This window comes from Erpetoichthys calabaricus, chromosome 6 (assembly GCF_900747795.2).
Source record: "Erpetoichthys calabaricus chromosome 6, fErpCal1.3, whole genome shotgun sequence".
NCBI lineage: Eukaryota > Metazoa > Chordata > Cladistia > Polypteriformes > Polypteridae > Erpetoichthys > Erpetoichthys calabaricus.
In genome coordinates this window covers 64,933,771-64,948,634 of record NC_041399.2, presented here as the reverse complement: position 1 = coordinate 64,948,634, position 14,864 = coordinate 64,933,771, and the positions used below count along the sequence as shown (strand labels likewise).

The following is a 14,864-nucleotide window of genomic DNA, read 5'->3' as shown; positions in this document are numbered from 1 at the left end:
TTGTAATGTGTGCTATTACAGTGCAAAGTGTGTATGCCTCAAACTCTTAGAAATGCTATATGTGAATTAAAAATAAAGCAGTGCGTATGTATTGTACAAGCGATAAAGCAAAACAGTGGCTGTTAATATTTTATATTAAAGAGATCACCTTTTAGCATCTGTGCAGAGAGTGTTACTCCCATGTTTTAAAATGCCAGAAATAGTGATCCTTTCCTAATTTGGCATCTCTTAGCTAAAGTCTTCATAGATATATATAGCCCATATATGTTTTAATGAAGTTTTAATGAAGTTTCATTTCTTTTATCCTCCTTAAAACTGTATTTTTTTGATTACATCAGCAAAGTTGTATTTTTTACAGGAAGAAGATTTTAGAAGGGTATTAGCATAATGTTCAACAAATACACTGATACTTTAGCAGAGTTCAGAGCACCAGTATACAAAACTACTGTTTCCATGAAGTCCAAAGTGTATATAAACATAACATGAAGTTTTTGTTAAAATTGTAGTTTGGAGGTGGTATAGTCCTACTTATTTTTCTGCATCAATAAAAAAGGATATTTTACACACATTTAGGAATACTTCGGTGGTATTGTATGGTTGGAGATTTACCTCATGTACTGGTGGAAGGTAAGTTGGTTGTTTTTTGATGAATAGAGGACTCCATTAGAGCATTACATTGTCAAAAGGCTACATTTTATCACGAAGACTCCCAAGATATATTTTTCCTTTTCCACCTAAGGCAGGTGCTGCCTCTTAACTACACAGAGTAACCCATTCATTTCTGCCAACGGACCATGGCACTTTAAATTTGAAAGTGATGAATTTTCATCCCATCTACAGTATATCACACTCTGCTACAAAATGCCCCAGTGCAAAACGGAGATTACAGTCAGATTTGGCCAATAGCAAAGCATTATCTGAGTAGTTATTTATTTAAATGTTACGTAGTTTTGAACTTTTTTGCTGCTGTATTGTATTTGCAAGTCTCTTTTAAACACTCAATCTCAATCAACTCTTAAGTTACAAACATTACAAACATCCTTTGTACATGAATATTCTCGTCATGAAAATTACAAGTAGCAGAAGTTATATATTCACTTGACAGAATCCTACAACAATTTTACTTAAGGCCAAAAAGGTAGATGAGACTGTTACTCTGCTTATGCACTGATCAAAAGACCTTTTGGAGTCAAATGCCTTATCTAGGACTAGGTTTGAAATCCTAATGTTAATTTTTTTAATCATTCGAAGGCTGTCTTTTGTATCATACACAAATTGACTGTACACAGTGGGATTTTATGTTTGTTGTGTATATAGTACAGCAAAACATGATCGTCAGTGTGTTTATTGACCATTCCTATGGTTTATATGGAGTCATGTCCAGTAAGGCGGATGAATAGCTTACCTTTCGTAATAGAAAAAGAATGATTGAAGTACACAAACACAAGTGCCACAATCTCTTTGTATTTTTGTAGTGTTCAAGTGTCCCTGGTTGTGTGTTTTCCTTTTGCCAAAGACGTGAGATTGTAGTTTCCTGGTGTTGGCTTAACCATGATACTTTAGTTGAAGTAAATTTATCATTTTCACATGTGCTCTACCTCATTCTGGTGTTAAATCACAAAACTTGTTATTTCTTAATACTACGCAGAGCACATTACATAAGTAAAATATTCCACATATTATTCTTCTTTCAGCTGCTCCTGTTAGGAGTCACCACAGGGATCACTCTGTCCTCTGCATGTTGCTGTGTCACGCCCACCATCTTCATGTCCCTTCTCACCACATCCATAAACCTCCACAAAGGTCTTCCTCTTTTCCTTTTGCCTGGGAGCTCAATCCCTAGCATTCTTCTCACAATATATCCAGCATCTGTTCTCTGCACATGTCCAAACCAACACAATCTTGCCTGTCAGACTTTGTCTCCAAACTGAGCTGACCCTCTAATGTGCTCATTCCTAATCCTGTCCATCCTCATCACACCAATTGCAAATCTTAACATCTTTAACTGTGCCACCTCCAGCTCTGTCTCCTATCTTTTTGTCAGGGGTCTCCAACCCAAATAACATAACTGGTCTCAGTACTGCCTTGTAGACCTTCCCTTTCACTCTTGCTGGTACCAGTCTGTCACAAATCACTTCTGACGCTCTTCTTCACCCACTCCAACCTGCGTATGCTTTCTTCTTAAGCTCTCTTCCACACTCCCCATTACTCTGTACTGTTGATCCCAGGTATTTAAACTGCTCCACCTTTGCCAACTCTAATCCCTGCAATCCTCGCCATTCCTCTGACCTCCCTCTCATTCACACGCATGTATTCTGTCATGGTCCTACTGAGCTTCATTCCTCCTTCCTCTAGAGCAAGGGTTCCCAAACTTTTTTCAGCCTCAGACCCCTTTACCAAAAACTTTTAAAACTGTCGACCCCCTAATTACATGCAATGGTTTTTCATATCCGCACTTGCTTTGATATGTTCGATAAGACAATGAACAGACATGTTTGTGCTACATGTATTTTCATGCATTCTTACGTGACTCTTTTAATGACACATTTTACCTTTTCGTTCGCAAATTTGGTATGTAATGTGTTTTTTTTAAATGATTTTACTTCTTAATTAGGTACCTATTGGAATCATAGATATTTTGAAGTAACAAACAAATAGCAGTAGTAAGGGGGTCTATTTTTGCTGTCGTTGACCCCCAAATTTTTTCATTGAAACTATCGACCCCTAGAAAGTTCAAATCGACCCCGGGGGGTCAATATCGACCACTTTGGGAACTCTTGCTCTAGAGCATATCTCCATCTCTCCAGGGTCTCTTCAACCTGCTCCCTGCTCTCGTTACAGATCACAGAGTCATCAGCAAACATCATAGTTCATGGGGACTCCTGTCTGATCTCCTCTGTCAACCTGTCCACACCATTGCAAATAAGAAAGGTCTCAGAGCTAATCCCTGACATAATCCCACCTCAACCTTAAAAGCATCTGCCACTCCTACCGCAGACCTCTCACTTTCCTAGTACATATCCTGTGCTACTCTTACATACTACTGTGCCACACCCAACTTCCTCATACAGTACCACAACTCCTCTCTAGGCACCCTGTCATGTGATTTATCTAAGTGCACAAAGACTCAATGCAGCTCCTTTTGGCCTTCTCTATACTTCTCCATCAACATGCACAGAGCAAATATTGCATCTGTAGTGTCCTTTCCAAGCTTGAATCCTTACTGATGCTCACTAATCATCACCCCATTCTTAACCTAGCTTCCATTACTATTTCCCATAACTTCATGCTGTGGCTGATCAGTTTTATCCTTCTGTAGTTACTATAGTTCTGTTCTGCACACCACCCTAATTCTTAAAAATCAGTAACATTACACTTCTTCTCCGCTCCTCAGTATCCTCTCACTTTTCAAGATTGCATTATTCAATCGGGTTAAAAACTCCACTGCCACCTCTCCTAAACACCACCATACTTCCACAGATATGTCATCTGGAGCAACAGCCTTCCCATTCTTCATCCTCTTCATAGCTGCCCTTACTTCCTCTGTGCTAATCCGTTGCACTTTCTGATTCAGTATATCCGGAGCATCCATCCGTCTCACTCTCTCTCCCTCTTCATTCATCAATATTTCAAAGTAGTCTTTCCATTTGCCCATCACACTCTCCTTGCTTGTGAGTAGGCTTCTATCATTATCCTTTATCACCCTAACCTGCTGCTCATCTTTCCCAGCTCGGTCCCACTGTCTAGCCAGCGGGTCCTTTTTCTCCCTCCTTAGTGTCCAGCCTCTCATACAACTAATCATGGGACTTATCTTTAGCCTTCACCTCTCTCTTCACATTACACCTTATCTCCTTGTACTCCTGTCTGCTTTCTTCATTTCTCTGACTATCCCAGTTCTTTCTCGCCAACCTCTTCCTCTGTATACTCTCCTGTACTTACCCATTCCACCACCAGATTTCTTTGTCCTCCTTCCTCTTTCCAGATGTGACACCAGGAACCCTTCTAACAGTCTCCCTTACCAGCTATTTGGTAACTCTTCACTTACACCAAGTGCTTCCTTCCTGAACTCCACCTTACAGTCTTGCTTTTTCCATTTGATACTTGGCTGTGTCTGTAGGATGACGCTGAAGAGCAAGAAAAGGAGGAGATTGAGTGCAGAGCCAAACATCAATATATTCCACATATCGATAAATGAAGAATATATAAACACCCCAGGGCGGCACGGTGGTGCAGTGGTAGCGCTGCTGCCTCGTGGCGCAGTGGTAGTGCTGCTGCCTCGCAGTTAGGAGACCCAGGTTTGCTTCCCGGGTCCTCCCTGCATGGAGTTTGCATGTTCTCCCCGTGTCTGCGTGGGTTTCCTCCGGATGCTCCAGTTTCCTCCCACAGTCCAAAGACATGCAGGTTAGGTGCATTGGCGATTCTAAATTGTCCCTAGTGTTTGCTTGGTGTGTGGGTGTGTTTGTGTGTGTCCTGCGGTGGGTTGGCACCCTGCCCGGGATTGGTTCCTGCCTTGTGCCCTGTGTTGGCTGGGACTGGCTCCAACAGACCCCCGTGACCCTGTGTTCGGATTCAGCGGGTTGGAAAATGGATGGATGGATGGCTGGATAATATAAGACATTGCTTTCCTTTTGATGTATGGAGAGTAGGTAATGATTCTTACAGTTAAGTTGATTAAAATAATGTAGAAGATCACAGTAGCTGTTCTTGTGTTGCATAATCTTGTTCCATATGAGACTACTCCAGACAATGGTGTTGGAATGTTAAAAGTATTTGTAAATAAAACACTATCTGACAAATTCCTAAAACTTCCTAATTTTTGAGGCATTCCTAGAACATATGACTGTGGTAAAGTGAGGTCTGCGGCTGATTCCCTTTTTAAATAAATAATCACCGCACTTGTGGCTTAAGGAAAGGGCGTGTGTTGTGGGGTACAAAATCTGTACATTTTGGTTTAATTTTCCGTTATATTTTGTTCGAGACAAGACAACAGAAGAACTACATTTAGGACAAATCAAAGCAGGTTTTCTTCCCTTACATCTCACTTTTAAAACAGCTGTTCCAACATAGAAAGGAAGGTATGCTGGTGGCTCAATTACTTTTTAACCTGGGAAAGGAAGACTGAGCCGATGCCTAATTATTTTACAGCCTGGGAAAGGAAGATCTGCCGACACCTCAGAGAACATAAAAGGTTTTATTGTTTGGGAAAACGGACAGTGAATTAATTCTTCATATTGACAACCAACCAATCAGAATATCTGTCAATCACATCTTGCAAAACCCCCTGGTACAATTTTAGAATAAATATGCCTCGTCTGAGGAGTGAGGAGAAAAGTAAGGCAGTAAGAAAGGAGGGAGGAAGAAGAACAGATGAAGACATCACTGGTTATCAGAAAAGCATCATGAACATCGATTGCTAGATCACAAGCTACCTGCGACATTCATCCTTGTCATCTCTACTTTTTTTCGTAAGCTTTTTCTAAAGACTATATATATTCACACCTATCAGTACCTATTTTCTATTATTCCTTGTTCCAGTGGTATTATTATTATTCTTGTAATAAATACCATGCTGCTTTTAACTTTCTATGGTATGTCTTAATGTCTATAGAGTGATTGAAATAATAAGTTAGATTTCTTTGAGCACCTAGTGCAGCCGGAGATTTGCCATTACCTCTGTGCTGCGAGATTTTTTAGGGCTGAGAATGAGAGCGCCACTCAATAGTAGGGAACAGTACGTAAAGAAGGTATTCTTGGTTGATAAATGGCCTATAGTCAAGAGTGCTGAGTCTTAGTATGTTTAAATGTATTCTTGTAGACCAAAAGTAATATTTAGGTCTGAGATATCATTAAAACATCGTATGTTGTTCGTGCCGATAATAAGTAGGTCTCTTGAAGTGCTGAGTGACAGGCTGTGTTCCTAAAGCACTTGTGTAGTTTAAAGTGCTAAAGGTTAATCAGCGTGTGTGTGTCATTCATGGGGCACTGTTGTGGTTAGGTTCTGTGTGTATGCGTGTGTTCATCTTAAAGTACAACAGTAGACCAACCCGATAACAAACTTGATGAGTACACTTACCCTTGAGGGAAAACAGGTAAAGGGTAAGTACAGGGAAATACTATGATAATACAGAGTGGTAGCATGGCAGGAGTGGTTCCTAGGCGCGATGTGGCGTGGGAGTTTCTGCATTTACATGTACGGGTTCGGAGTCGCCCGTGTCAGTAATTGATGCTTGGAGCTGGTAATTGCCACAACTGTGCCATGTCCCCACATAAAAAGGAGACGCGCGAGTGTGGAGAGGAGAGTTCAAAAAAAAAGAAACACAGAGGGAGGTTAAAGTAAAAAGAAGGCAGGAGTCACTAAGAGCTGGTGCGGGAGCGTGTGAGTAAGCAGGTTTGCTGGAGAATGCAGGCAGCTGGAAGAAGAGCCTCTAAGGAGGAGTGTGTGGCTGACACTTGGTGGGGGGGTGGGACAGGTGGAAGCGGTTGCTCCAGCTGAGCAGTTTCGAGGAGCTGGAGTGGCCAGTGGTGTGGATGACTCGCTGCAGAAGGCAGCAGGAGTCGAGGAGGCTTGGGAGTGAGGGCCCCAGTATGAGCATCCTGGTCGCTGGGGACCCGGGTCTCGGTCTGGCGAGGGAGCTGTACGTAGCCAGGGGAAAGAAGGCAACCAGACCAGAGGAGGGTCAGCTGCACCTGTAGACAGGGTGACTCCCCAGTTGCAGGTCCCATATGAGAGAAGCAGGGGAGTCACCGGCTAAAAGGAAGAAGGCACCGGGTTTTTTAAAAAAAGGACAGCTTCCTGCTATGGTTTTAATCTTGTTTTAAAGGATTTGTGTATTGTAATTTTAACCTCCACTTTTCACCTGCTTTTATGAATTATTTATTTATTAACTTTGAAGCTCTTCACAATTTATTTGAACTTTAGTTTTTTTTGTAAATTAAAGCACTTGCACTTTGCTCCTTCCCCTTGGTTCATGTGGTGTCCTCATTGCATAGCTCATCCCAGTCATGACTACCGACGGTGTCAGGTTCAAGAAGCTCCCAAAACTGAGGAGCATTGGAGCAGGACCTGCACCGTTATAATGACATGCAAATTATTTTACTAAAAACACTGAATGAAAGCAGACTTAATCAGCTCAAAAACAAAAAAGACAAAATGTCCTTTTATAAAATGTTCAAAAAAAATAGAGGTAATTAGTATGAATTAGTCTCCAAGGAAATCGACTGATTTTAAAATAATGAAAATGTGTTTTTTTACTTATTGATTTTAATGTTACATTAAAATTTATAAGTGTGCTTCTACTGTATTGTTTACTGTTTTCCTCACTGTCTGTCTGTCTGAAGTTTGACTAAATGAGAGGTGCTGTCTGATGCAGTACTCCCTTAGGTGTGACATGTAACTTGTGGAGCTCAATTTCTGAGGATGCCCTAAAATGATAAGTATACTTATGTAAATGTCCTTGATATAGTAATTGTTTTTCATAAAGGCTATATGAGATAATTAAAATTTAGTTTTCAGGCACTTTAATGTTTGTTCATGCTGATTAATACATTTTTTTTTCTCTTTTCTCAACCCAAGCAAGGTAAATTGAGACCTGAGCATGTACCATTTTATGTGAATGTATGAGCTGTGTGGCCATTAATATGTAATGAAAAATGAGCATAACTAGAAAGGTTACTGAGTGGATAATTTTAAACTTCCAAAACTTTCTGAGTCATCATTAGATCAATATTTTTTATTTTACAAAGTTGGTGAAAAGGGGTAGGAAAAAATACAAACCTAGTAGTTAGAATACAGTTTCTTGTATTTTATGTTCATGACTTCCAAATACGTGTTACAGTTCTATATCAGCTTAAAACTGCAGTAAACTGTAAAAATGTTAATCATTTAATCTAAATAGCTTCACTCAACAAACTGTAGTTTGATTACCTTGTGCTAAATCTCTTCATACTTGTTATATGCACATTCAGCATTAGAACAGTATAATCTTTCACACTAGACTGAATAATGTTTACCCTAGAGAGCTGAAAGAAGCTAGCGATTATATAAAGATTTTGCTATGCCCAAGCTGGCAAACACCAGTTCCCGAAGAAGAACTAATGGAATTTGTCAGCGGGGAAATGGCATGCTTTCATAATGGGAAACAAAAAGAATAATCAAAAAAACAGGCAGACGTGAAAACACATTATAGTAACAAGAACTGATGACTAGAATCAAAAATAAAATAATTATAGATAAATAACAATTTAAAAAAAAAACCACCAGTAAACAACCAACAAACTCAGGAGAGCTACAACTTAATTCTTTGTAAATTTTTAAGCACTAACTGCATATAATGAAATTTCCAGAACACTGGAGTTCACAAACAATGTCTAATTACTGTATATTACTAGATATGTATTTTGTTGGTCTGGCCTGTTTGATTACTGCTGACATTTTTTAGCATTTACATCATACCTGACTGGCAGAACTGAGCATGTCGCCCTTGGCAGCGCAAAGTCCCACACCCACAACGTCACCTGTGGTGTTCCACAGGGCTCTGTGCTGGGCCCTATCCTTTTTACTATCTACATGCTCCCCCTTGGAACTGTCATTGGCAGACCTGGTTTATCGTTCCATTGCTATGCTGATGACACTCAGCTTTACCTCAGGACTACTCCCACCTCCTCTACTGCTCCTCTGCCAACATCTACATTGACTTCCTGCCTGGAGGAGATAGAGGCATGGATGAGGCTCAGTTTTCTTCAGTTGAACAGATCCAAAACAGAAGCCATCTTAGTTGGTACATCACATCATCTTCGCTCTTCTACCATCACCAGTATTACTTTCTCTGGCCAAAATATTCCTCTTTCCACATCTGTTACTAATTTGGGTGTTAGAATGGACTCCCAACTTACTTTTGATACCCACATCAAATATCTCTGTAAGTCATTTTTTTTCCATCTCAAGAACATCGCCAAACTCCGCCCATTACTCACCCTGGTAGATGCAGAGAAGCTCGTCCATGCCTTTGTCTCTTCCAGGCTGGATTACTGTAATGCGCTCCTCATTGGGATTCCTGGCAAGAGTATCCAGAGACTCCAGTATATTCAGAACAGCGCTGCCAGGATCCTGATGAGGGTGCGAAAGCATGATCACATCACCCCAATCCTGAAAACCCTTCACTGGCTCCCTGTTTCATTCAGGATAGAGTACAAGGTCTCCCTTCTTACCCATCAGTGCATTTATGGACATGCCCCTCTTTATCTACAGGAAATCCTTACCCCTCATAACTCCTTACGTTCCCTCCGCTCTGTACACACTAACACTCTTCAAGTCCCCAGAACTAAGCTCAGCAGCATGGGTGACAGGGCGTTTTCATCTGTGGCGCCGAGGCTGTGGAATGCCCTCCCTGATTACCTGAGAGCCCCACAGTTGACTGAGGCCTTTAAGTGAAACCTAAAAACTCATCTTTTTAGAAAGTCATTTTGTTAAAGTATTTTATAGATTCTTCTATTTTTTTATTTATTATTCTATTTTTACTCTAGCACTTTGGGATTGCTAAAATATAAAGTGCAATATAAATAAAATTTATTATTATTATTATTTATGACAGGTAAATGATGTTGAAGTGATTATAAAAGACAAGACAGAAAGCCAGCCATTATGTGCTGGCATGCTAATAAACTGTTAACTTGGCTCAAACAGGACAACTTTGGTTCAGTAGTAGGATATTTTTGATTATGCATTTTATTGTATTTTTTTTGTCCAGCAAGGAGTGTTAACTCCATAGGTGTACCAGGTTCAATGATGGTAAATGCACTGTAAGCAGAATTACTTTTCCACAGTGTATCTCCAAAGCCACAACAAAGACAAAATACCAACTGAAACCAGTGTGACACAAGTAATAATTTTATAGTTGTGTTGAAGAATCATTGAAATAAAATTCAGTCAGGTTCTGCTCTGAGAACTCCCATAAAAAAAGTTGGTAGAGGTGAAGGCAGTAGTTAGCTGAGGTGCTCTCAGTGCAGGAGTTTGAAGATTTGAAGGCAGTGGAGGGCCACAATTAAGTAGTCCCAGCGTTAAGCAGGTTAGCAACCAAAGTGCTGTTGCATTTCTGGTTTTTGGCAGTTGTGAGGTCTCAAATGTGGAGTTTCTTCTGGCAGCGCTCAAGAAGTACTTTCTCAGAGACTAATATAACCTTAATAGTAAGGATAAAAATCAAGAGGATATAATAAAAATGATAAGGAAGCAATATATAATATAATTGAAATATATATTGCATATGAAAGCATAAGGTTTTATAAGCACAAAGGTTATCCAATACACGGACCACCGTAACAAGTTGACTTTATATTGAATTTCATGACTTTTCACAACTTGTTTGAAGTGAATTATATAATATTTATCCCTCCTTTCAAAAAGCAAACTGTTAGGGGTACAGATTCAAGGCTTAGTGTGCAGATAAATGTGTAATTGTTTAAAGCACTGAAAACAACCGATCATATGTCAAGTTTTTCAGGTAGTTTACAATAGATGAAGTCAAAAGTAGGGCCACAAAAACATCAGTACTGTAGGCAGTCAGTTTATGTAAACTAAAAGCTAAAATAAAATTTTTGTGTTTGCAGATGTACTACAGATGGACCTTGAAAAAATTCACATTTTAAATAAGTAAATAACAAATAAAATTGAAATATAAGCATAATGTAATGTACTATAACAAAATTAAAAATACTTCCAGTAATTTCAATATTTTGAAACTTGCCTCTGGAGTTCGGCTAAATTTCTCATTCCCAGCACCAGAAGCTATTAAAAAAAGACTAATAGGTATCACATACTGTGCCTATGGTACTACAGTATGGGTTTAAGTTGATGCTGGTGATGATTAAACTGCTTAATTATATGTATTTGCATTTTTTAGTATTATATATTTTGTCTCCATGTTATAAAGGTGATGGAGATTAACAGTAGAAGCACTGTTATTTGGTTATGTTTTTTTCACAAGTGTTAAATAAATGTACACACAGAGAATTATTAGTATGTGGAACAAGTAATTAAGTATGGTTGAGAGTACCTCTTTGGTGACTGTCAACACTCATGTCTGTTTTGGAAAGCAAATTACAAACTATATTGGGTTGAATAGCTTGTTCTGGTCAGTACATTTTTTTATGTTCTGAAATTATCTTGAAGGTTTACTATGTTTACTACTATACTTTATATATACTTTACTAAGGTTTACTACTATACTATGGATTTTAGGAGGCCCAGACCCCCCTCTTCTACGCAGTGGTGTGCTGGGGAGGCAGCATTAAGAGGAAAGACGCCTCACGTCTGGACAAACTGGTGAGGAAGGCAAGCTCTATTGTTGGCATGGAGCTGGACAGTTTAACATCTGTGGCAGAGCGAAGGGCGCTCAGCAGGCTCCTATCAATTATGGAGAATCCACTGCATCCACTTAATAGTATCATCTCCAGACAGAAGAGCAGCTTCAGCGACAGACTGCTGTCACTGTCCTGCTCCACTGACAGATTGAGGAGATCGTTTCTCCCCCAAACTATGCGACTCTTTAATTCCACCCAGAGGGGTAAACGTTAACATTCAACATTATACATAGTTATTGTCTGTTTTTTCTGTTTTTCACCTGCATTGTTATCATTTTTTAATTTAATATTATTTATTGTATCAGTATGCTGCTGCTGAAGAATGTGAATTTCCCATTGGGATTAATAAAGTATCTATCTATCTATCTATCTATCTATCTATCTATCTATCTATCTATCTATCTATCTATCTATCTATCTATCTATCTATCTATCTATCTATCTATCTATCTATCTATCTATCTATCTATCTATCTATCTATCTATCTATCTATCTATCTATCTATCTATCTATCTATCTATCTATCTACTAGTGTGTAGTCATTTTAACAGTAGGAAGTGAACTTTATTCTCAGTAGTAAAAGCATTGTACCCATACTAAATAGACTTTTTAATTTATGGCTACACTACAGGATATGATTTCCTGTTAATTAGTTAACTGTTGAACTTTTATAATAAGCAGTGCTTTTTCTTTAGAGATGAAGATGACATCAATGATGTGGCTTCTATGGCAGGAGTGAACCTAAATGAGGAGAATGCTCGCATCTTGGCAACAAATTCTGAACTTGTGGGCTCAGTAATAAGATCTTGTAGAGATGAACCATTCCTTCAAACACCAACCTTGCAAAAGAAAATATTGGAACTGGGTAACTCGTTTTCACTGTTTTGACTTTTATTCAGCTTTACATATCACCCGAAGTTGTCTGAAGTAATTTAACCTGTTTATTTTTATTTTTATTTTTTTAAGGCAGTGAAATATAAGCTTAGCAATATTTTATATAATGATCCCTTCATATCCAGCATTTTGTTCCTCATGTTTAATGCATTTTCCATAGCAAATTCCAGACATATTTTAGTATTAAGTTTAAAATTGCAAACAGAAAAAATATATATTCACTTGAAAATTAATCCGGAAAATGTGTTTGTATTTTGAGAAAAGGTAACCATCTTTGTTGAATCTGGACAAACCCAGCTGAGAAAAAATGTAGCAACAGTGTAGGCCATTTCCAGTTTAAGATCAGTCATAGATGCAGCCAGTTGGACCTTAATTATGAAGGCACTATTGGTTTCATCTTCATTTTGAGAGTCAGTGTTGCACAAATAAGTGTATAAACAATACAACACTGTATATTTTAGTTTTCTCAGTTTTCCAAAATCTCAAGACTGTATCATAAATATTTACTAGAAGAAAATCTTTAATGATATATTTGGTGTTTATTAAACATACAACCACTAAATTATGGCATTCAGTTATTTTAAAAGAAGACCAGCTGTGCATGATACTCAGCACTTGACTTCCACAATAACCTTTTGAGGGTGGGTGGTTTCCTACCAAACTCACAGTAAACTTTTTTTGTGTCATATGAATGGTTTTGTTTTGATTCACTTCCGAATTTAAGTGAGACTTTGCACAAGCAAATAGAAAATATCTCAATACCAGGAGAGAAATAATACCAGAAACATGATATAAAATAAATATTTCCAGATCCTCCTTTTGTTGCTACAAACACGCATCAAAAGGTGTAGATCAATAGTCAACAACTGTCTTGGCTTGCAAAATGGATGTATTTAGTAAGTTTGTCAGCTTTTTCCTCTATGCCCCATACCCTACATTGTTAAGTGCTTTTTTTTAAAATTTAGAGAAAGTGCTTAACTTTAGAACACAATTTAGCCTGGCAAATGCATATGTACAATATTTGTGAATAAATAACTTCAACTTGAAAAACAACTTATTTTAAAGTTACTTGTGTAGGTTACAGTAAACCCACAAGTCAATCAAAAGCAGTAATGGTATTTTGACATAACCAGAGGGTGATTTCTTTCAATTACATAATACATTTCTGTGTTGTCTGCTCTTTTTCTTTATTAAAATATACAAATTGCACAGGTATACCCAAGGCAAGTAATGCATCACAACTGAGTAAATCTGCTTTTAGCAAAGATTTTACTTACTTCAAGCCACATACAGTGAAAGGCTCATTAGCATTTGATAGTGGAGTTTCAGACCATTCTAATTATGCATAGTTGTCTATGATTGGCCATTTATGTTACATATCACAACCAATGTTCCCTCTAATTTTTTATAGGCTATGTACGCAAAAAATATCATCCGTGCGCATTTTAAAGCAAGACTAAATTTTTGTGCACTACAGAATGTTTGTTGGAGTTCAGTTCAAGTTACAAAAACACGATGTTATTTCAGTTATCAATACCAAACAAGTTTCATTGTTAAATGCTATACCTATTAATAATGTGTAATTATATTTTACAGGTAGCATTTCGAATGTGGCACCAATGTCCATCAATTTTGCTAATTCTGCAAATTGATCATTCTGAAATGCAAATTTCATCATCTCTGGAAAGCTGTTTATCAAATTGCTTTTGATTTTTTCTGCAACAAGGAATTTAAAGTCATTGTATTGTTGAATAATGACACTTTCCTCCTGAAGAAATTGTTTGTACTTTAAACAAAGAGATCAGATATGTTCAATTCCGAAGTCAAAGTCGCATTGTGCTATTGCTGTACAGTCAAAAGCAGACCATTCCTCAATTTCATTTTCAGGAAATCTTTCACCCAGATGCAAACATAGGATGTTGATGAAGGTTAATATGGAATTAGTATCCACGGAAACTTCTTTTCCAGACACCTTGTCAAGAAGACTGTTAACTTTATCACTCCATTTAACCTTCTCACCAAGGTACTGCATTCGAAGTTTGTTCAGTTTACCCTGTGCAAGATGATAAGCTTCCAATGGCGTCAAACCACGTTTTTGAAATGCCATAGTTAAAGAAGCCATTTCTGATAAGACATCATTCAAAATTTCCAATGTTATATGAAATTGTTCACTCTTCAGCTTCTTATAGCAGTACTTTGATATAGGATCATTATCTTTGGATTCTTCAAAATATTTTAATAGGGGATCATAATTTTGAATAATTGCTTGAAGTGCAAAGTGTCTGGATAACCAGCGCACTTCATTCAGAGGTCTGAAAGCAATTGATTCACATTCAGAAGCATCTGCTATTTCCTGAAATTTGTATCTTTTAGTAGAAGCCATTCAGACTTAAAAGCTATTGCAGCTCTCTTGCGTTTTGCACCTTTCATCGCTTGCAGTTTCGACATTTAAAAAATTATATCTAGCTACAAAGTACCAGGCTGAACACCAAGATTCCACGAAATAAACAATACAACGGAAGTCAAAGAATCAAAAGTTAGCGCGTTTCGTACAAAGATGTTATAGGCTGCCGCAGGCAGCAAGATACCGCATAGCGCCGACTGTAGCCTGCTA

General features: G+C 38.1%; 1 protein-coding gene across 2 annotated transcripts in view; it reads left to right on the top strand.

Moving 5' to 3' along the window:
- The window catches only part of LOC114653365 (transcription initiation factor TFIID subunit 4-like), a 333,979-nt gene that overhangs the window by 159,992 nt on the left and 159,123 nt on the right, over positions 1 to 14,864 (top strand). For both annotated transcript variants that reach the window (XM_028803639.2, XM_028803638.2), the window contains exon 10: positions 12,052 to 12,221. In XM_028803639.2, the coding sequence (XP_028659472.2) occupies positions 12,052 to 12,221 (170 nt within the window). The remainder of the gene's footprint in view (positions 1 to 12,051; positions 12,222 to 14,864) is intronic.